General features: G+C 34.5%; 1 protein-coding gene across 4 annotated transcripts in view; it reads left to right on the plus strand.

The window, feature by feature from the left end:
* The first annotated feature begins 18436 nt into the window (after nt 1–18436).
* Nucleotides 18437–24449, plus strand: part of LOC128985820 (protein still life, isoforms C/SIF type 2) — a 587264-nt gene continuing 581251 nt past the window's right edge. For 3 of the 4 annotated variants that reach the window (XR_008490076.1, XM_054405729.1, XM_054405730.1), the window contains exons 1-4: nt 18503–18616; nt 18973–19091; nt 21154–21246; nt 23704–23905. Coding sequence is in view for 3 of the 4 variants with exons in the window: in XM_054405729.1 (XP_054261704.1) it covers nt 19023–19091; nt 21154–21246; nt 23704–23905 (364 nt within the window). In the remaining variant the exon portion in view is untranslated. Of the gene's footprint in view, nt 18617–18972; nt 19092–21153; nt 21247–23703; nt 23906–24449 lie in introns of all 4 variants that reach the window. The other variant, XM_054405731.1, reaches the window with a different exon arrangement.

Below are 24449 nucleotides of genomic sequence, written 5' to 3' on the forward strand. Positions count from 1 at the left end.
AAAATTCTGATTTGCCTAAGTCCACGTACATTCTTGACTGCAATGTACCGAAATCAATATACTAGATTTATTGGATAGGTTAGGTAGGCTATTGCCGTTGAGTACATTTTACACCATACTGGGGGATAGGCAACAAACAACCCATTGTACTATGTGGGGCCAATTTGTCTTTAAAAAAATAAATGTGTGGGTCAAATTGTACTAAAATGCATATTTGGAAATCTTCTAGGCAATTTTCTGTTTCGGTAAATTTGTATATGAAGCTACCGTACCTATGCTACCATTACATATGCCTGTAGAAGTCCAAAGATTACTTTGAAGTATCACACGACAACATTTTGAAATGAAAATATGTTTGTTAAGACCTTAGCATATAAAGTACAGCATAAAAAAATCAAATACATTCACAATAAACTACAACTAAATTATTAAAAAACCAATATGAAATAGGTTTCTGTGTTAGGATACACCATTAATTTGAGTTGTTAAGCCTGCACAACTCTGTGTTAGTGAAAAACCTATTCTTCTACCTATTAGCGAGAAAACAACACGTTATTTGTGATTGGTTTTAGTTTAATAGCATCGTGTGATAGCTACATGGATCGTGTGATATCATTACATTTTATACATTATTGTAACATAATGCGATCATCAGTCGAAAGGATAGTAAAATAATAGGTTAATCCACGAAGGTGCTCTGTACCGATTAGGGCCATGTCGCAATTATGGCGATTGGGCAGTATCTGATAGCTAATATACGCTCTTGGCAAAGTTTATAAATGTTCAATTATTAAGATCTTTTTTAACTTTATTCAAGATTTTATTTCTGTTATTTTTAGAAAGAGACCGGGTTGGTATTAAACTTTGACAAATTGTCAAAATTACAACTTACAATAGGATAAAATGACACAAGCTAACTTAGTCGTACGACGCACTAAGGTAGTTGTATGTGACTAGGTTAAAATAATTCTGTTTGCAACTTCTCTCAAGAGCATATTTTCTCGCAACATCTTATCGTGTCTTCCCAGAATCAATAACCGACTATTTGCCATACACTCATTTCCTTTGCCGTGGCGTGCTCGTCGAAACAAACTTTCATTTTATCTTGTCTCAGATGCGAGGTTTAAAATCACTTCTTATGGATATAATGCTCGGAAAGTTAGCTTACTTGAAATTTATTTGTTTCTTTTCCTAAAAATAGGCAAGGTGATTGTGGGTTATTTAAAATATATTACAACAGGCTCCTTAGTAAAAAATATAATGTGATAAACAAAATTAATTTAAAAAGAAATGCTCTCGAATAAAGTATTATTTTTATAACTATACATATGTAACTAAAAATATCAAACAAGCCATGTGGTTTGTGTAAATTCTTTAGGATCTAAAAACGAACAATACACAACGAGTTGCAGAATCGGTTCTGTATTTAAGAAAAACATCTAGCTCTCTACCCAAGCTAGCATATTATCTTGATCTAGGAGTCAAAATATATATGTTGGGAAAGCATGTTCACTTTTTGAATCATTGTCTGGGGTTAGTCAAGTTACAAAATTCATCTGTAATTTACAAGAGAATAAGCAATTCTTCAGGGATAGATTCTTCAGGTAGATTAACTCATTTAGGATCAGTGTGGTGCTAGGACCTTGTCAAGAGGGGATATCGAGGGGTGGAAATTGACAGAAAAGGAGGGGTCCAGGGGTCCGGTCCTCCTCCACAAAAGTGTTGTATTTTTAAATCAGTGCGGACTTAAAATCCTGTTAGAACATCCTGTTATGACTTGCCTCCACTTTCCACTTATTCAGAAGCCCCAAGTTCTCAAACTGGCACGAACCGATTAACAAATATCACCGCTAAGACAAAATAAACCGACATAATATTAACCAGTTACAATGCAGTTATGTTTTAGTTTAAAAAATTAAATTTTGGTACTGTGCGCTTTATTTTTAAGCGCATAATTCATTAACTTATTGACTTTCTTTTTCTAAAAGATTTAAAAAAATCTATTATGTTTGTATGGTTTGTTTCCCCAAAAATAATGTCTGAGGAACGGAGTAGCCAGTTAATACTTTTAGTGGATTAGAAAAGTGTATCTACATACAACAGATCTAAGGAACATTGTTCTCTTTAGTCTTATCTTCCCGTTTTAAAGCAAGGGTATGGCGGCTAGTATTTAACTAGTATGTTACTGCAAAGAAAAGTAATTCTGTATAAATTACAGAGAAAATTCAATAAATTGTAAATTAAAAATGCCCATGTTATTCTAATGGAGAATAAGTAAAATGTTGTAGTGTGCTTGTTTATGGATATATTTTGATTGAACTTGGTAAATTTATTTATTTTATACTAAGCTATTAATATTTTACAAAAAACACACTTTATTGTACTCCCTGAAGCTTAAAACCTAGAGACTCGTTAAACATAGATGTTATTTAAATATATTTAATTGAAAATTCAATCACGTAAATGGAAGTTCACTCAGTCTGCAGGTTTGCTGTGGCGGGGGTATTATAGATAGGGACAACAGGGAGTTCTGCCACTATTCTAAACAAGTAGTCCGCGTAGCCAGCAGTAGGTACAGCTGAGTTTGCAGAAATTTGCCGAGTCACCATTATGACCGTGACTAAACACTGGACATATACAAGTTAAAAAACTGTAATGTCGTAATTGCTTTAGTACGATGTCTCCAAAACTAACTGTTTGAACTTGTTGGTCAAGTATGTTTGATTCTTAAATGTAAAGAAAACAATCAATTTGCATTCCACCTTACAACCAGGCTGAACGTTCAACTATTTATTACGAATACCCATCGTATATTCAGTGGTACAACTACTTTCATGTGTAAATATTTGTACAGTGTAACAACACAATGGAAAATTGTGGAAAATATAAAGAATATTTTTAAAATGCGCAAGAACTTAAATTATAGGAAAGCGCTTACTTTATTTCTACAGGTAATTAGGTCTTGTAACATAATATAACTGTTGTTTTAACAGTATATAAAAAAAAATATTTAGAAAATACAATAAGAACCTTTAATATAATTGTTAATTCGTTCGATGAGGAATCATAAATTGAACGTATAAATTTCAGAACCCTAAAATCAACGTATATAGAGTATGCAATTTACAGACCTTTCATAAAAAAATCCAATTTAATGCTAAATTAAAGAAGCATAAAAGAATATCTGGTACGGCAGCAAATCAATGAGTGGTGCCTCTAGCGCACGGTGCGGGATGCTGCACAACTACCACTTCCTTATCCCACATTATCGATCATATCAGGGCCTCCTAACCCCGTTTACTATTAATCACTTTTTACTACGTCAATAACAGCTGGTTGTTAAAGTCAACTTCAGAGTAACGTAAACATCATTAGTGATGGCTGTAACGTAGGGAAATGATGCTCCTAATCAGCAATTACCTACTGATAGTTGTCTATGTCGTTGTAGTGAAGTAGATAGAAACAAGGCTGGAAAAGTAAATAATTACCATTCCGTAAATGTAATAAAAAATACTTTTGATTGGGTTGTCAACATTCGCTATACATCAACATTCGTACAAATAGCCCCAGTGCCCGACAGCATTAGTCGACTCAGCATTGGTTAGGCCTAACTTTTTAGGACATGATAATATGTAAAGTATTTGATTACGTGCTTAATAGACAGCGCAAAAATATCGACCTTTTTTGGTTTTGTAACTATCCTGTTTGTTTATTTGCATACAATGGATCTGGAATAAATACCCCCGCCGCAGCAAACCTGCAGACTAAGCGAATTTCCATTAATCTGATTGGATTTACACTAAAATGCCTCCATAAAAATAGCACATGTATTTCCTATTTAAATAGAATTAGTTTAACGAGTACTTAGGTTTGCTGCAACAGGGAGGGTAAAAAAGATTTTTTTTATAAAATGATAATAATTTAGTAAGAAATAAAAGTATTTCCCAAAATCGATCAAAATATGTTCATAAACAAGCAAACTACAACAGTTGACTTATTCTCCATAAGAATAACATGAGAATTTTAAAATTACAATTTTTTATAATTTTCTCCGTAACAATTAGGCGCATAATAACGCTTCAATATACTAAATTATTTGTTTTTTTAAGCTCTACAAAATGGTTTAAAAATAAATTGTGAAATTTCGTGTTTTTAGGGTCAAAAATGGGAAAAACCAATTTTTACCCCATAAAACCCCCCATAAACCCCCGTTCCCATAGTCCGATCATGCTGGTTCGCGAACTCATTAAAGTTTATCCCGCCTTACACCTTCAAACCAAATTTTATCAAAATCGGACAAAAATTACTCAAGTTATCGTGCGGATGGACACACACATATATATATATATATATATATATATATATATATATATATATCTCTATATATAGATATATAAAAATTTGAACGAATGGTGTTTTTGGCCTCTGGGGACATCAAAATGAAAAAGTAAATCGGTCCCGGGCTTAGGTCTTACCATGAGACCTACGGTAATAGCTACTTCCCTATAGGGAAATTCGCTAAAATGGGGTAAACTATCCAGCGATATAATATAGTATTATTAATTGTACTTATTTCAAGGAATCCAGCATAAATACTCATGTGGAGAGCAAATTAAATATAGGGTGTCCCACGAAGAGGTTTAAACGTTTTACTTTATATTTCTTGCCCATCATTTATAGACCGATGTTTTTGAAACTTTGCATAACTTATTAAATATGTTTTAAAACTATTCTGGGAAAATTTAAGCTCCCTAATCCTCGTAGAAACAAAATGGTGGCATATTGAATGTTTTTGATTGACTAATCATATTAAATTAATTAATTTATTAGGCTATTATTTATTAACTAGTGATGGATCACGGTTTGGATCATTTTGGACTCTACTTTTAGGTTTTTCATTAGGCTATGTTCTAATTTCCTGATTAAAAAGCATTATTTCCATAGGATGTGATAATACAAATATTTAAAAAAACCAAAAACACTATTTTAATATGGTTAAAGTATCATTTTTTAAATATACCGCCATTTTGTTTTTACAAGGGTTAGAGAGCTAAAATTTTCCCAGGACATTTTTTAAACCTACTTTATAAATTGTGTAAAGTTTCAAAATTTTCGGAGCATAAATGGGCAAGTAATTTTAAAACAAACGTTTAAACCCCTTCGTGGGACACTCTGTATATCAAGAGGAATTCACAAAAAAAAATATCAGAGAAAACACAATAGTAAATGACATAATTCATATTAAAAAGTTAGAAAATATCCCAAAAATATATTCCTACTTTAAATATTGTAGGCATATGTTTATCACTACGACATGACCTTCGCTTTAAGTGCTAGAACCGAATGACAAGATTTCACACTTTTCAGCGTTTGAATCTTTATTCTGTTATACTAGCCACAATTTCACTAATGTTGGAGCTCGCTTTAAAGCGTTATTTATTAATTCCCTAGGATTAGCCCTCACTTAATAGCTCATTACATAAACTATATACGATTTTGTTTGTTACCTCAATGATGGGAAGCTATGTCCTGTAAAGAAAAGGAAAAGAAACTAAAGCTGGGTTTTCCTAGGCGCGGAATCGGCCGGCGGAGAGAGGAACGCGGAGAGCGGAATTGAAATTAACATGGCATTCCGCTCCGCTTCTAGGAAAACAGTAACATTAAATTGCCTAAGACCAGTGGAGTCCGCTCTCCGCGTTCCTCTCTCCGCCGGCCGATTCCGCGCCTAGGAAAACCCGGCTTAAACGCTATCAACAATCTAATTTTGTTAATAATGTACAAAAAGTGTATGACATGAATTATATGAAAATACTTATACAACTGTATTTAAATAACCACTCTACAGAATCACTACTTTACCGAATCGCCATTTTATTAAATTACATTTTGACCAAGTTGACATTTGGTCGAATCACCATTTAACCGAGTTGCCATTTGATCGAATCACCATTTGACAGAGTTACCATTTGATATAATCACCATTTTGTAGAATCTTCTAGTTATAGATTAAAACAGTGTTTTAAGGCACAATGGACTGTCTAAAGAGTAGTTATAATGTTGCAGAGTTGTGGGGAGCTCCACGGAACCAGAAACATGAGCTGGTGACCCCAGAGTGCACCGGTCCCTGCCATGGGCAACAAGCTGAGCTGCTCCTGCGCGCCGCTCATCCGCAAGGCCTACAGATACGAGGACTCGCCCTGGCAGACGTCGCGCCGCCGGGACGGCCATTTGCTCAGGTACAGTTGGTAGTAGAAGCTACAGCGCAATTAATTGACCTCAAGAGATATTACGACGAACATACGTCGAGAACATTGAATATAGTAGTAGTTAACGGCATATGAGCGATTGCAGAAGCTAGACACTAAAGGAAATCAGAACGTTACGTCAGGCAGGTTCACCGTTGATGTCTTCCTTGTTTTAGGATTGATTTATATGCTCGCAGAATTTGGGCAGATGAGTGACAGGCGTTATCTATCCTACTCTGTTTTACTGTAAAATCTGCGGTTTCGTGAAAAGCTCTTGTGACTTTCTCTTACACTTTGCATTTTTACACATCCTTCACGACCTTAGAACAGTAGGGTTCCAAAAGGGTCAAGCACAACTTTTCAGGAGAGCCTTTCAAAGTTTCAGCATTTCACCGTACGAAGGACGGGTGCTCTGCAAGTGGATCAATAAAAATTAAGACTGTTATTTTTTAGATACATCTTCTATTTTTTCCTTTTTTTAAGAAAACTAGTGGCCATAGAGGTATAACACTTGTGAAAACATATGTAGAATGTCAGTTGGAACCTTATGACACCAAAATCTAATTTTCACCAAAATTGTCTGTTAGAACCCTATTGTATTGGATTACTGTGTTTCTAACGTGAGACCAAAATTTGAACGGACCGAAAGAAAAATTGTCTACCTTTGATTGAGCTAGAGAAAATTAAGGGTAAAGATTATTCTATACAATAACCGTTCTAAGTAGACATTAATCAATAACAAGGTGCTTATTTACGTACTTATCTTACCTTGGTGAAGCTCTTTCTATCTTGGAAAATATTCTATCATTGACACTAAATATTTTGTATCATCCGAAAATCTGTTATAGGCTTATCCTAAGATGCTAATGTTTGTAAACGATCTTTGATATTGTAGATTTCCATATTATTTGTGAAAATCACTAGTGATATCACAGAGTGGACATAACCTCTTTCCTTGGCGAAATTTTACTGAAAACAATGTTGTGAAATTGCAGATTAATGTCACCTTAAGTGGTTGAGGTTAAGTATTAAAGTGACAGGATTTGACTTGAAATGTCTGATGCACAGGTCCGTGAAGTTGGCGTACCCATATTAGCGTATCCACTTTTGATCATACCAATCGTTAGTTCATCGTTAGTTCTCGATAGTTCCCAAATTTTTTCGTTAGTTCTCAAAAAATAAAAAAGTTATAGCCGATTATAAGTGGGTACGCTAACTTCACACTTCCGGGTTCTAGCACGCGCCGTTTTCTGAGGAGAAATGTTTACATCTATATACCAATCGTTAGTTCTTCGTTAGTCCTCGATAGTTCCCAAATTTTTTCGTTAGTTCTCAAAAAATAAAAAAGTTATGATGCATACAAAGTGGGTACGCTAACTTCACAATTGTACAATTTCCAGCGGGAACAGTTTTTTTACTATAAATGCCTATATCTATATACCAATCGTTAGTTCTTCGTTAGTTCTCGATAGTTCTCCAAAATTAACGTTAGTTCTCAAAAAATAAAAAAGTTACGAAGCATAAAAAGTGGGTACGCCAACTTCACAGTTATAGAATTTCCAGCGGGCACAGTTTTTTTTTACTATAAATGACTATATCTATATACCAATCGTTAGTTCTTCGTTAGTTCTCGATAGTTCTCCAATATTTACGTTAGTTCTCAAAAAATAAAAAAGTTAAGAGGCATACAAAGTGGGTACGCCAACTTCACAATTATAGAATTTCCAGCGGGCACAGTTTTTTTAACTATAAATACCTATATCTATATACCAATCGTTAGTTCTTCGTTAGTTCTCGATAGTTCTCCAATATTAACGTTAGTTCTCAAAAAATAAAAAAGTGAAGAGGCATACAAAGTGGGTACGCTAACTTCACAATTGTACAATTTCCAGCGGGAACAGTTTTTTTACTATAAATGCCTATATCTATATACCAATCGTTAGTTCTTCGTTAGTTCTCGATAGTTCTGTAATATTTACGTTAGTTCTCAAAAAAATAAAAAACTTACGAGGCGTACAAAGTGAGTACGCTGACTTCAAATTTATAAAATTTCCTGCGGGCACCGTTTTCTGACTAAAAACGCTTATATCTATTTACCAATCTTTAGTTCTTCGTTATGTCGTGTTAGTTCCCCAATATTATTACTAGTTCTTAAAAAATAAAAAGGCAATAAGGTCTTAAACGTGGTTATGCCAACCTCAAACCCAAATCATTCCTAGCGTGCACCCTTGTCTGACTAAAAGTGCCTATATCTTAATATTAATCGTAAGATGGGCTCACTCATTTATTTTGTTAGTTCTAAAAAAATTAAATAAATATACGTATAGCCAATAATCAATAGATTAACTTATTTAATGCTTCTGATTTCCAGCGCGCACCTTCATTCAACGAAAAATGCTTACAGTATACTACTATACAACTAAATAAATATTGCCTCGACCCCGCCATACCCAATACGCCATGCTAGTAATGTGTTGTACACATTTATTCCATCCACTACTCCAGTCTCCAGTTTGTTCAAGTCCGTATGACCTTCCAGTCTCGATCCGTGCAACTGTCACTCGTAACGTGTTACGTTTAATGATGTAATTTTATAATACTAATACCGAACACAAACAAATACAAACAATACAAACGATTAGTTTAATTAACCAAACAGAAGTTCTTTGATCGTACATATTTTATTTGCTTAATCCAATTCAAATAATCACTGCTTATAAATTACTTTATACCATTTTACTTAGCAGTCTCTGGTTTTCATTTTGATGGATAGTTTATTTTGTTTCCATGATGGACTTTTTTATAAAATGCACTTTTTCACACAACTAAGTAGGTATAAATATGATTGATTTCATTGCTTATCTAAAACCAATTTTTGGAAGCGTTGTCTTTTTTGGATGTTCTAATTAACTGAACATATTCAACTGTTAATCATTTTGATAACGTAATCAAAATTATCACCCCTAAAAAATAATCTAACCGAGTGACACCTGGTGACACCTGCAACTACTATTGCGAATATCACAGATAAGCGCTATCCTGGAACTGATAAGCAATCCTTTCTCTTCGAGAGAATCATAATGTGATAGTTATTCTAATGTCAGTGTTACTTTGATTTTCATTGTGTGAAGATGAATCAAATTACAATGCATGGAACTAAAAATTGGTATATAGATTTAAGCGTTTTTAGTCGGAAAACGGTGCCCGCTGGAAATTTTATAATTTTGAAGTCAGCGTACTCACTTTGTATGCCTCGTAACTTTTTTATTTTTTTTTTATAACTAACGTAAATATTGGAGAAATATCGAGAACTAACAAAGAACTAACGATTGGTATATAGATGTAAGCATTTTTATTTAAAAAAAACTGTGCCCGCTGGAAATTCTATAATTGTGAAGTTGGCGTACCCAATTTTTATGCTTCGTAACTTTTTCATTTTTTGAAAACTAACGCAAATATTGGAGAACTATCGAGAACTAACGAAGAACTAACGATTGGTATATAAATATAAGCATTTTTATTTAGAAAACTGTGCCCGGTGGAAATTCTATAATTGTGAAGTTGGCGTACCCACTTTTTATGCTTCGTAACTTTTTTATTTTTTGAGAACTAACGTAAATATTGGAGAACTATCGAGAACTAACGATTGGTATATAGATATAGGCATTTATAGTAAAAAAAACTGTTCCCGCTGGAAATTGTACAATTGTGAAGTTAGCGTACCCACTTTGTATGCCTCTTAACTTTTTTATTTTTTGAGAACTAACGTAAATATTAGAGAACTATCGAGAACTAACGAAGAACTAACGATTGGTATATAGATATAGGTATTTATAGTAAAAAAACTGTGCCCGCTGGAAATTCCATAATTGTGAAGTTGGCGTACCCACTTTGTATGCCTCTTAACTTTTTTATTTTTTGAGAACTAACGTAAATATTGGAGAACTATCGAGAACTAACGAAGAACTAACGATTGGTATATAGACATAGGCATTTATAGTAAAAAAACTGTGCCCGCTGGAAATTCTATAACTGTGAAGTTGGCGTACCCACTTTTTATGCTTCGTAACTTTTTTATTTTTTGAGAACTAACGTTAATTTTGAAGAACTATCGAGAACTAACGAAGAACTAACGATTGGTATATAGATATAGGCATTTATAGTAAAAAAACTGTTCCCGCTGGAAATTGTACAATTGTGAAGTTAGCGTACCCACTTTGTATGCCTCATAACTTTTTTATTTTTTGAGAACTAACGTAAATATTGGAGAACTATCGAGAACTAACGATTGGTATATAGATATAGGCATTTATAGTAAAAAAAACTGTTCCCGCTGGAAATTGTACAATTGTGAAGTTAGCGTACCCACTTTGTATGCCTCATAACTTTTTTATTTTTTGAGAACTAACGAAAAAATTGGAGAACTATCGAGAACTAACGACAAACTAACGATTGGTATATAGATATAGGTATTTATAGTAAAGAAACTGTGCCCGCTGGAAATTCTATAATTGTGAAGTGTGCGTACCCACTTTGTATGCCTCTTAACTTTTTTATTTTTTGAGAACTAACGTAAATATTGGAGAACTATCGAGAACTAACGAAGAACTAACGATTGGTATATAGATATAGGCATTTATAGTAAAAAAACTGTGCCCGCTGGAAATTCTATAACTGTGAAGTTGGCGTACCCACTTTTTATGCTTCGTAACTTTTTTATTTTTTGAGAACTAACGTAAATATTGGAGAACTATCGAGAACTAACGAAGAACTAACGATTGGTATATAGATATAGGCATTTATAGTAAAAAAACCTGTTCCCGCTGGAAATTGTACAATTGTGAAGTTAGCGTACCCACTTTGTATGCCTCTTAACTTTTTTATTTTTTGAGAACTAACGTAAATATTAGAGAACTATCGAGAACTAACGAAGAACTAACGATTGGTATATAGATATAGGTATTTATAGTAAAAAAAATGTGCCCGCTGGAAATTCCATAATTGTGAAGTTGGCGTACCCACTTTGTATGCCTCTTAACTTTTTTATTTTTTGAGAACTAACGTAAATATTGGAGAACTATCGAGAACTAACGAAGAACTAACGATTGGTATATAGACATAGGAATTTATAGTAAAAAAACTGTGCCCGCTGGAAATTCTATAACTGTGAAGTTGGCGTACCCACTTTTTATGCTTCGTAACTTTTTTATTTTTTGAGAACTAACGTTAATTTTGGAGAACTATCGAGAACTAACGAAGAACTAACGATTGGTATATAGATATAGGCATTTATAGTAAAAAAACTGTTCCCGCTGGAAATCGTACAATTGTGAAGTTAGCGTACCCACTTTGTATGCCTCATAACTTTTTTATTTTTTGAGAACTAACGAAAAAATTTGGGAACTATCGAGGACTAACGAAGAACTAACGATTGGTATATAGATGTAAACATTTCTCCTCAGAAAACGGCGCGTGCTAGAACCCGGAAGTGTGAAGTTAGCGTACCCACTTATAATCGGCAATAACTTTTTTATTTTTTGAGAACTAACGAAAAAATTTGGGAACTATCGAGAACTAACGATGAACTAACGATTGGTATGATCAAAAGTGGATACGCTAATATGGGTACGCCAACTTCACGGACCTCTGATGCACGACGAAATTTGGCATTCGGTTTTGTGGCGAAGGACCAGTGGAAGTTTGATTGCTTTTGTGAGTTTTGCGGTTGTTAAGTTGGTAAAATGTAAGCCATATTCTTCTTATCTCAGATATATTTTCTACTTAGTAATTACATGATAGATTCAGATTCAGATATTTTGATTATTCCGTTTGATGGTTTTCAAGACTAAGGTAGACCTAATCATTGAAGCAATTATTTTCAGGACTCTTGTGTACTATTCACTACTATTGTGTACTATCCAAGTACTACGGAAGTAAATCAAATCAAATCAAATGGATAGTCAGTATCATCAGGAAGTATTGAAACTTAAATCAAAAATATGGTATTATAGCTGGTCAGTGAATCACTTATCAACTACATCTAGTGTACCTGTTGCTCGAAATCGAGCAATAATATTGTCAAATACTTGTATTATACAGGAGTTATTTTAAAACTAACAGTCATAACTTTTGGTTTTGATAAGTTTAAAAGACTCAACTAAAGGCTTATGTAAGTAATGGAAATACTCACGCTAATAATAACCGTTGGATATAATAACACACTTCTTGTAAATCTGTTATTATTTTTCTGAAGCTGGCCTTGTTTGTTTTAGTTTTTTCTGCAAATGTTTCCCAACTTACTTGTAGCTGTTACTGGAAACATTAAGACCAGTCATCTCTCTCTCTTCTTCTACACTCTTCTTATATGCATAAGATCTCTCAAATTGTACCCTTCTACTGATTTAAATATTTATTCTTTGAACTCGAGGCATTTTCTGATCTTCCAAAAAAACTAAATCAACCGTTTACATTAAGTCTATAACCTCTTGAATATCACGAACTTCAATATTTACTCCCAAAAAGCTGGTGAGTTTCTTTTTATAAACAACTGTTTATTAAAGTTGTTCTACAATCGACCTTTGAGAGTGCCTCACACCATTCAGGGTAAGAATTTTTTAAATTCTAAAACCTTATTGCAAAACTACACATTTAGACGAATTTTTTGATACCACAAAAGCTAAAATTGGTCCACAATCAAGGGATGAGTAGGGTAGTGTTGACAAAAAACGGCTTCACGGATTATAGATATAGATAGATACCGTTCATACAACCAACGTGGTTTTATGACATTTTTTTTGCCCACCAACGTTTAAGAGATGTATATTCCCATCGGTTTTACTTTACGTAGTACAAGAAGTCATTATCTTTTACCTTTAGTAGTAGTAGTTCTCTTATTTTGAGAGGCTTGTATTTTTTCTAGTCATTGGCAACTGGCGGGTTTGAACTCAAGCCTCCAGAAACCACGTGATATACGCTAGCCATACACCAAGTCGTCAATTTAGTAATTTCTATCCCTGCTGGTACCAGAACTCACCATTTATTCAAATTCACTATTTAGTTCATGGCACTTGTAAACTAACAGTTATACAAAGCCATCAGCGAGTGGGTGGGGAGTGGTGTAATTGGCCAGTTTATAAAGCTGCCAGCTAGCTGTAGCTAATGGTCGCCTAACTAGGCTGTTATTAATGAATCCAATTAAGGACAATTCGCCCAATTTGTCTTCCGGACTGATTTATTATTGAGTTGTTTGGTTTAATTATGAAATTCCAATTATTGAACTCAGCGCTCATATCTCCTATAGGGTCTGACAGACGAATTTTAACAATGTAACATGATGACGTGAAGAAAAAAGTGGTTTCCTTTAACAAAACATAAACATACTTTTTAATTAGTAATAATTTTATTTAGTTCTGATTAACTTATGAACCTAAAGCCACAAATAATTCGTAGGAAATCAAATATGTCAAAGTATACCACAGTAAAACCAGGAATCCATTAAAGGTCCTAGATACCGCGTTGTCTCAGAAATTGCAAGTTTTTGCTTGCCTTGCAAGATGTGTAAATTAGTACAATGGTCCATGCATGCTAGGTACCTGTTGATTTTAGTTCGTAGATTAACGTTTTCGGGACGATCTCAAGTGTAAGCTTTGTCATAAACAGGAGGCCTATTGGTTTTGATCTCTTTTAAGTAAAAAGCGTACCGCAACGTGGTCAGATTTATATTAACCGGTTCTTATATTAACAGTATGTTAGAAGTTTGAAAAAAAAACGTAAATATTGTTAAAGTTATTATAAGTTGTGTACTAGAAAATTATTGTAGTAGCCACAACAACTGAACATTGAAACTACCTTCATCGTTTTGTGTTTAATAATTTGAGCTTATAATGGTTCAATGGTTGATTGATACCGTATTCTAAAATCTACATCAGAACGTATGCTAATTGGTAGCGCGGTGTTTTGGTATTCTGATGTTGTTAAATTACAATCAGCTGTTTCATTATTGTTGACGAGCCAATAGGAATCGTCGACCCAATATACATTGTATTCCTGCAGTTTGTAGAATTTAGTTAGTTATTATTTTATGTGGTGTGAATGTTTGTTTCCCATTGAAAAATTATTTAGTTTCATCCTGGTTCTGTTGAACAACTAATTAATAACCTACAATGTTTTGTGTAGAAATTAGCTTAGACTGAGATTGTTACTGTACGTTAAATCAGGTAATAGAGTTAATAAATTACACTGCTTTGTTTTACTTTAATAAAATTTAAAAGATCCACCCATAGCCTAAAAGGGGCTTTGGTTGTAAATTTAGACCACTTCTTACAAGTAGATACAGAACGAATTAATTGAGCTTGAACAGTCATTTTAGAGTTTATTGCTACGGTTTTTAATTCAAAGTGATCAAATAATCTATATTTTTGTGAATTTCCGATTTTGACATAAATTTAACTATTATGAACGTAGCTTATTGTTCTCCTCATAAAAAATATGTCAATACAAATAACAGTTAGGTACCTATAAATAGTTGTGGTAACGCAAGTAGAATTTCTAAAGTCTGAACTAAAATTTAACCTTCCTGAACCTGAACGAAATAAGGGACATTTGAGCAACCTAATAGTTGTAATAACCGAAATAATATTGAAAGCAAACATTCATAAAAATATTTAATACAATACTGTAAAACATTTCAAGTTAATTTTAGGTTTCATGTTTAAGTTTTTTAGTTTTCAAAAATCTAAGAAAGTTAATTAATTGGTAAAGAGGTAAAGAGTTCATTTAAAATTGGAATTTTCTATCAACATAGCAATAATAATATAATAATGAAGATGATTTTAATTAAGGTTAAATAAAAGGAATTATGGGACCTAAGGGTTTAATGATCCTGGTTAATTGTCTAGGTATTTTTATGGTACCATATGGCTGCAAAGGGATAGGTCGGGTCTAAGGATCTAAGGATTCTACACTGTAGACCCTACAAGTACAAGGGTACATGAAGGCAATGTTGCTTATGTCAGATGGAACCACTTACAATTTAACTAAATTCGTGTAAAGAATAATCATTAACTTAATACAAGTAAAATTTCATTAGCTACTAACTTTGATCAAATATAAGATCTATACGTACCAGTACATATATTTCACTTTTGCAGCATATACTGGCTGTTCTTAATCTTGCAATGAATAAATCAATATATTCAATCAATATATTCAAGCAGCACCTTCTTTCATATTAAACCTGGGAGAATATTTTTATTTACAAACTCTAAATTCACCACTTGACAGTTTTAAACTTTAAATCATAAAATTATGTTTACTGAATGAAGTTTTGTCCTAAATTCAATTTGTGTGAATATAAGATGTACGCTACTATTTTATACCATGATAATATGAACTCATTTGATCAAACGTTTTTTATTGCCAAACTATCATCATAAATTGTACAGTTATAAGTGGTTTATATGTTGACAGTGTTAGTTTTTCTTTATGTTTGAATGTCTGTTTGTCAATATAACAAACTGTTGGTTAAAAATGAAAACAATAACCTGTAAAGTGTGCTGTATCGGTCTCTAGAAAAACTACTGTCAAAAGAAACCAAAATCACTTTAACATAACATAATTATCCCAACACTACACTCAGAAACCTAGATGGCACTGATCAGAGACCTGCGAGTTAAAAAAAGCCTATTTTGTTGAAAATATAGAGCTGAGAAATTAAATGAATCAGGTCAAGATAACAAAGGTGGAAGGATACAAAAGAACAGAGAGCTAAGAAAAAAAATCAACATCCAGGTATAGTGGCGCTGACCAAAAGTAAAAGCTGATGTGGGCAGGCCAAGAGTAAAAGATAGAAAAGACACTTCATTCGTTAAAATTGTATTCCAATAAGTACCATATGATGGCCATTTAGAAAACCAAGAATAAGGTAGAAAGATGAAGTAGACCTGATGAAAGACACCTCCAGATTGGGGTCTGCATTAGAAAAGGCAGGCAATAAAAGATACTGTATGCACATTTTTGACGAGGCCAAAACCCCTTAAGGTTTCAGTAGCTACATCGGTAAACGTAAGGTAAATTTAATAGACATCCAAAGGAAGGTGGTATGTAGCTACTTAAATAACCAGTGTGGAAATTAACCCCAAATCTCACCTTAAGACCCTTTGTACAGATCGACGAGGATGCTGTTTTATTGTAAAACTATTCAATTTAAAATTTATATAATTGACTAGCAGAACCCGGCAGACGTTGTCTTGCCTTTGACTATTTATAATCCCGCGGGCTTTGCCCCGTTTAACTTCTTAATTTTCAAGATGATCTCGTTCGCATGGCTCAATCACGTCCTGGTTGAAGTTTGTTCGCTACGCTCACTCACCTTTAGGTTGGAGCTCGTTCGCTACGCTCACTCACCTTTAGGTTGGAGCTCGTTCGCTATGCTCACTCACCTTTAGGTTGGAGCTCGTTCGCTATGCTCACTCACCTTTAGGTTGGAGCTCGTTCGCTACGCTCACTCACCTTTAGGTTGGAGCTCGTTCGCTACGCTCACTCACCTTTAGGTTGGAGCTCGTTCGCTACGCTCACTCACCTTTAGGTTGGAGCTCGTTCGCTATGCTCACTCACCTTTAGGTTGGAGCTCGTTCGCTATGCTCACTCACCTTTAGGTTGGAGCTCGTTCGCTACGCTCACTCACCTTTAGGTTGGAGCTCGTTCGCTACGCTCACTCACCTTTAGGTTGGAGCTCGTTCGCTGCGCTCACATGCCTTCAGGTTAGCTCGTTCGCTACGCTCACTTGCCTTCAGGTTAGCTCGTTCGCTACGCTAACTCGCCTCCAGGTTGAAGTTCGTTCGCTACGCTCACTCACCTTTTGTTTGCAAATTAGCTGTTGTCATATATGTAAAAGAAATAATAGTGCTGCACCCTGTTGGTAATCCTTGTAACTTTAATGCTCTATTGAACATCATAGAACAGAACCAACTTGTTTAATTGAAACAGCTGTTAAGATTCATTAATTCCATTTCTCATAAGGTTAACATGGGAAACTCCAGAGCCACTGGGGCGGAGCCGATTGGACGGATCAAGAAATTGATGGTGTATAAACCTATTCCATGACATTCTACACGTATGTACCAAGTTTCGTGGCAATCGGTTCAGCGGTGTCTGACTGCCAAACAAACAAACATACAAACATCCTCTTTTATACTTATAGATAAAAAATGGATTGTTTAATAGGTATTTTTTGAGTTAAAAATGTCAGAATTTCCCATAAAAGGAAATCTGAAAATCACTGGTTTGATTCTAAGCAAGATCGTTACCAGACCCACATGCCATTTGTCATTGCTAACAATTATTGATAATATCTAACAAAAGTTTGATGTTTGATAGTAAAAAAAACTTATTAAATAATGCCAATGTGTATACAAATAAAAATGCTAAGCCCACTGTTCTGAATTAAAATCAGCCCTAACCAAATTCTTGGTTCCTGTGTGTAGGACAGACCCAAAGCCAGTTCCTATTACATTTGACAAAATAAAAGCGTAGCTAGTCCTGTATGTTTTCTTCAGGTCAAGTTAACGTGCAGGTACAGTCAAGTGGAAGCGAGTGTCTGAGGATCTGGCCCCTGTCAACATCACATGTACCCTGGACTCTCTGATAGTCTTGTGTTCTATAGGTTATGGGCAGAGGTGTTCCATGTGAGTGCCAGTGGCGCAGGCACAGTCAAGTGGCAGCAAGTGTCTGAGGATCTGGTCCCTGTCAACATCACATGTATCCAGGACTCTCTGATAGTCTTGTGTTCTACAGGTTATGGGCAGAGGTGTTCCATGTGAGTGCCAGTGGCGCAGGTACAGTCAAGTGGCAGCAAGTGTCTGAGGATCTGGTCCCTGTCAACATCACATGTATCCAGGACTCTCTGATAGTCTTGTGTTCTACAGGTTATGGGCAGAGGTGTTCCATGTGAGTGCCAGTGGCGCAGGTACAGTCAAGTGGCAGCAAGTGTCTGAGGATCTGGTCCCTGTCAACATCACATGTATCCAGGACTCTCTGATAGTCTTGTGTTCTACAGGTTATGGGCAGAGGTGTTCCATGTGAGTGCCAGTGGCGCAGGCACAGTCAAGTGGCAGCAAGTGTCTGAGGATCTGGTCCCTGTCAACATCACATGTATCCAGGACTCTCTGATAGTCTTGTGTTCTACAGGTTATGGGCAGAGGTGTTCCATGTGAGTGCCAGTGGCGCAGGTACAGTCAAGTGGCAGCAAGTGTCTGAGGATCTGGTCCCTGTCAACATCACATGTATCCAGGACTCGCCGGAGTGTGTCTTCCACATCACAGCTTACAACAGCCAGGTTGACAAGATACTGGATGTCCGACTAGTCCAGCCTGGTAAGCCTGTTTTTTTTTTCTTTTCATGCTCATTCAATTGAAAATAATATCCACAAATTCTTTTGGTCTTTGATGTGTTCGCGTTTTAATCCTGAAGTTTTATCTCCTACTTTATCTCCTACTCATTATTAATTGAAAATTTGTTACTAAGATCAGTGTGTATTCTTTAGCTACCAGCGACCTAGCTGTTTAGTACCTGGCTGTTGAATATAATGTTTTATAGACTCTTATTACAGGTGGTTCATACTGAAGGATGAACATGAAATCAAGTGGAGTTAAGTCCTCCTGGAGTATAAGCACCAACAATTAAGTTTTAGTGTCACTCAGTGGTTTTAAGATATTGTGTTTATTTTCAGGTACTAGGATAGGGCAAGCATCGGAATGTTTTGTCTACTGGAAAGATCCAATGACCAACGACACATGGGGCCTAAACTTCACTTCACCTATTGACGCTAAACAGTTTCGGGAATGCTGCGTAAGTTTTAATATTTCATTGATTGATTGTTTTGATTTAAGGTTGCATTGTTTAGAGGATTTGGTAATTATGTAAATCAACTTCATTAAAAACCATGGTGCTACAGGATGAAACTGCCTCATAGAATATAAGAGCTTTACTTATCAATAACTATGATACATTTTTTTATTCATAAAAAAAAAATTGCTACGAGTTGAATGGAGGTCAGTCTATTTTAAAATTTGGTTAGTCGAATCCTCCCCACTTAGTTAAGTATATAACCCAATGAGCTGATAGTTTTCAAGTACCTAGACATGAATAGGTAAAAAAATAATTATAAGCATGTTGATGGACCTTCACTGCTCTCTGGAGCAGATCTAATGTTTTAACAAAGACATGGAAAAAGTTTCAATCCTAACTGTTTAGGGCTATAGTTTTCTGTATGCTCATCAAAACGTCGACTGCTTTACCATCCAAAGTTGAAAACAGATTAACTTTATACCATACCCGGTGATTTAACTACTACAGTATTATCAAGTTATCTTTTGAAGGGGAACACCTTATTTTGTATTTACATTGCTAATAATATACAAAAGAACATGAACAAATTTAACTGAATTATTCATTGATTTACTTAAATATTTGCTATGGGAGGTACTTTAGAAAAAAAAAAACTATGTGTTTTGATAAATCTATGTGATAAAACAAACATCAAGAGTTCCCTACATTAGTTTTGGATCTGAAAACTTAAGACTGGAGACATGGAGACATGCTGTGTTTGCAATCATCATAATGTGATTGATCATCAGGAATTGAGCTTGTATTGAAGCTTGTAGTTTCAAAGTCAGTTAGTGCCCTAAAAAGGTTGTCTGAAACATTTACTGCTTCTTATTTTCTGTGGAAGCTATAGTAAGTGACTTTCCTGGAATAAAAACAAGCATCAAAGCATTTAAGATACAATCTGACTCCATACAACTTAGTATGGTCTAGACTGAAAGTCCATCCATCAATTGGACAGAAGTTCAAGATTGGATGTGTAAAAGTTACAATAACAAAAATGTCCAGTACATGGATAATCATTTTGTCATAGCATTTGTTAATGCAATAAGAACAATTGGATATTCAAGAAGAATCTTTCCTTCAGAAACCTCAAAATCAGTTGCAGATTTTTTATGATAAGGTTTATTTGATTGTTCTGCCCATATATGTCCAATAGATGGATAGGGGTTGAGAGTGGTCTGGGTGTGTCTTAGATGTGATACCAATCACAGACAAGTAAGTTACAGAGAAACACTCAATGCTTGTACACTTAAGCGGTGTCTAGGACAAAGTCTTTTACGGCACCCTCACTCTCATGTGCTTCAACGCTCACTATGGTGGAAGACCCTGTGCCCTGTGCAATACGATTTTCCTCACAGTGTTCGTTGCTTGTGCTCTTATTCCTTGCTTGTCACAAGTATATTTCAGGCATAAAATGCTAGAGCTGAAAGCGCACAATCGTCCAATAAGCGAGTTTCCTCTGTACCTTACTTCTCTGTGTACTAACTCGAATTCTTAAGATTTGTAGAATAAAGGATATCAGCTAGATTACCTAACACGAAGTATAGATTGGGCATATAAGTAGACACAGAAGACAATTAAACGTACAATATTAAGTTCCCTGTGGGACTTTTTCAAGTGTATATAAAGAGAGTTCACAAAATGGTTGTTATATCTGTTACCGCCTTCTAAGACACTAGCTGCTATCCCTTTACTCTATAAATCAAAATATTGGCCTAAAGCCTTTCCATGAACAAAACAAAATAAAAAATTTCTTATGAATTAAAATGAGTTAGAATACAGTCGGGTGGGAATGCTTGGGAACGTTCCGACCCTACTTTTCTACAAATCCAATATTAATTCTATTTGTTAATCAGATTTAGTCAATGATGAGTGTTCCCATTTTGGTAAATGGATGAATAGACAACTGTCTATGCTTCATTCTTGTTCTTCTTCCAAATTGCTATATCCCATGTGATAGAACCACTATTTTGTTGGGTATTGGATTGTAGGGGTTGACAGGGCTTGATTGTTCTGTTTGTAGTCTTGGTGGAGTGGCTACCTGCCGGAACTCAGCAAGGGGGAAGCTCTAGGTTCCCGCAGAAAGTCTCACCCTCCCCCCTTGTTGCAAGTTTTGGTATGGAGCCTATTTTGTCTTTGGCATGAGACCAAGCATTAGCCCCACTACTGATGCAGCATTCAGTTAAATCCAGTTGGAAAGATATTGTATGTTACTTAAGATGATTGAGAATTTTTTAAATGAGTTGATGTGTCAAATAATTAGAGTTCAGTCGTTTGTTAGTATAGTGCATTTGACTGAATCGATTGTACAGTAGTATAACACAGTTTTTCTACCAACCCATGGGAATATTTACATGCGGTAAATTGTTGAGGGTTTCAAAGGCTTTTTGATATTAACAGTTCCGTTAATGTTTTGTAATTATAATTGCCTTTATATTCACTCACAACCTATGGTAAGTGTTGTTGCTTAACAGTTCAGTTTTATAGTTAAAATTACACAGAGGCTAAATTAGTTTGGGTTATGGTGTAACATTTTTGTACAGTTTAATTTTTAAATTGAGTTGACAGATTTCTTATTGATCGAAACAACAGTAACTGTTGTACCTAAATTAGTGTTTAATATGTGTTTTTATATGGGACCTATTCAACAATTTGTAATAAACTAAAACTGAACGTTTTTTGTAGTGAGACAGTTATTGTGAATGTTCAAGTAAAAAAGTTTAACTACTTATCTAGAATGCTGTTGAAAGAATTCAATACTCTGCTGTAAAAAGTGAAAACCTCCAAGTACAATATCTTTCCAAGAATAAATATAAGTTAAGTTATATAGTTAAACGTTTAAATGGTGTTTAAAACAGCCTGAATACACTAATCTTATTAAGTTAAATTAATGAAAATACATAAATACCAATATGCTGAATGTACTACTTTACTAAATATTGTAATTTTTCTAAAACTATCCAGGCTTATTTTGAATTAGAAGAATAATTACCAAACTCGGATTCATGTCAATAATTTTAATAATTAACAACTATCTATTAATTAAATACTGAAATTAAGTATGACTCATGTTAAATAATTAAGTTTAAAAATATTTAACCAGCTAATTTATTTAAAAGATGTTTTTAAGCATAAGTACACAGAGCAGAAATTTTTATGTAAACAAATAATTCTTTTTCGAGAAGAATAGTTTTTTAATACAGATACCTAATACATTTTACTAAAATGAACTTTAAAATTAAATGTTTGTTGCTAGTAAAAACTGGCAGACTAAACCTTGCCAGATATGCTGCATCACTAGTACAATCTGATCATTAAATCATAGACTAAATTTAAATTTATAATTTATCATTCCATCATTGAGCTTCCCATGTCTCATGCGATAAATTTTGAAATTTGCTTGTTCCACCTTTGAAGATTTTTGTTTACCTGTATCAACTATTTCTGATACAACATATGTGGTATTAAGGAGTAGTTATAGTTGGGTATAGTAGATTAGTTATAGTCAGAATCATAATAATTTATGTGTTTGAAATCCTTGACGCAGATTTTCCACCTACATCCATGTTTGATACTTCACATTTGTGTATACCGTATCCTTATTAGAAAACTGCTTCCTGCTTAGTTTTTGAGCTGAATTTGCTTAATTGTGTTGAGTGTATATTTTGTTCAATTGTTTATCAGAGAAGTAAAATTAGAATCACTAGGTATTTTTAAGGTGATACAGTAAGGTTCTTTCCTACAAATTTTTTTACCGCTTTTACTGTACCGTAGTGTTGTCATGAATAACTTACTTTCTCTCCCATATTCATAGTACTGTAGTATCATAGAGTGTCATGGCCCAAGGCCACAAATAACTGGTATTCATTGATAAAATAAATATACAAGATTTGAATACTGGGGGTTTAGAAACCAGAATAAGGTTTAGGATTGTTACGTTGTACCATAGACTAAGCAACACAAGTAGACTCCTCATCCCATTGTAAATTTTGAAGCTTGTTTTTCATGTCTAGTTCATGTACGTCCACACTGATCGCTGGGGTAGACCACATTTTGTTTCTATTATTTTAGGGCTATTTTCATGATTTGTGCTTTACTATTTGGTTATATAACGAGGGGACCAGTTATTCTTTATGATTAAATCGTTTTATATGATTAAATGAGGTTTTAAATGACTGAAATAACAAGAAACAAATTGTAAACAAAACATAACCTCTACAGTTGGACGTACAGAACAAACAATAAAATTGGCTTCAGCTGTTCCATAAGGATGACAAATCTACTAAGGGAGTATGATTTATCTATGGTTGTACATCATCTAAGGCAATCTTGCAGACAATTTTCTTATCTTGAATTCTTTTACTGGTCAAACTGACTTATTTTCTCTCTATTTATGAACCAATTAATGTATCCTATATTTATAAGAACCTAATTTTTCATGTTTAAATTGATCCCCTGTTTGATAATGTTCCACAAAAGATTTCTAAGAGTTGGCATGATGTTGAAACCACCAGTATTAACACGGTGAATACTTCAGTTAGTCAAAGTCTCAATTTGAACATTTGTGTTTCAGTCACCTTCCTTCAAATTCTCGCGTAAAGCGTCCTCTTCCTACTCGCTCAAATTGGAACCGCCGAACAAACAGAACAAAGTGAAGACCAAGCGTAAGCCACTGAGCACACCTGCCTCCCCGAGCCGCTCTCGTGAACCTCAGTGCACGTGTATGACAGCTGACCAGTACGCTAGGCTAAGGGCCCAGGATCCTAGATACAGAGGTGGGTCACTATCATTCATATTTTTACTATATGTTATTTTTATGAGAGCAACACCATCTTCTAGGTGTTTTTTTAACTGAATGCATGCAAGATGAGTTTAGAATAGAGCAAACGGATCTGTGTTTGTTACTTAAACTAACTGTTTATTTATCCACAAGATTATTGTTTACGATAGTTATGATCCAAGGATAGTGGGGCACAGTTTTGAACCATAAAAAACTAAAAATTTGATTGAACTATTGACCTTTCAATTGTCAGATGAGTACTTTAACTGCTCAGCCATGCAGAAAGTTCTTGTTTTAGCTTAACAGTAATGCAGGATTGAAGATAACCCACTCATTAATGAAGTGGATAAATGTAGGGGGCTATCAAGCTCCTGTCTCAACCAAGCAAGCTATTTCAAATTGAAGACTAAATTTGATTCCTTACTTCATCCATTACAATTCCCAGCCCAAATGAGACGATTAGTATTACTAAAATATTTGAAAATGTTGTGTAAGTTCTCTTGCCAAATCAGAATTGCCTTATGTGACTTTACTGCATT

The sequence above is a fragment of the Macrosteles quadrilineatus genome, unplaced genomic scaffold, assembly GCF_028750875.1.
Source record: "Macrosteles quadrilineatus isolate MER2022 unplaced genomic scaffold, UCM_ALF_1.0 Scaffold_2__2_contigs__length_208266976, whole genome shotgun sequence".
NCBI classification, from domain to species: domain Eukaryota; kingdom Metazoa; phylum Arthropoda; class Insecta; order Hemiptera; family Cicadellidae; genus Macrosteles; species Macrosteles quadrilineatus.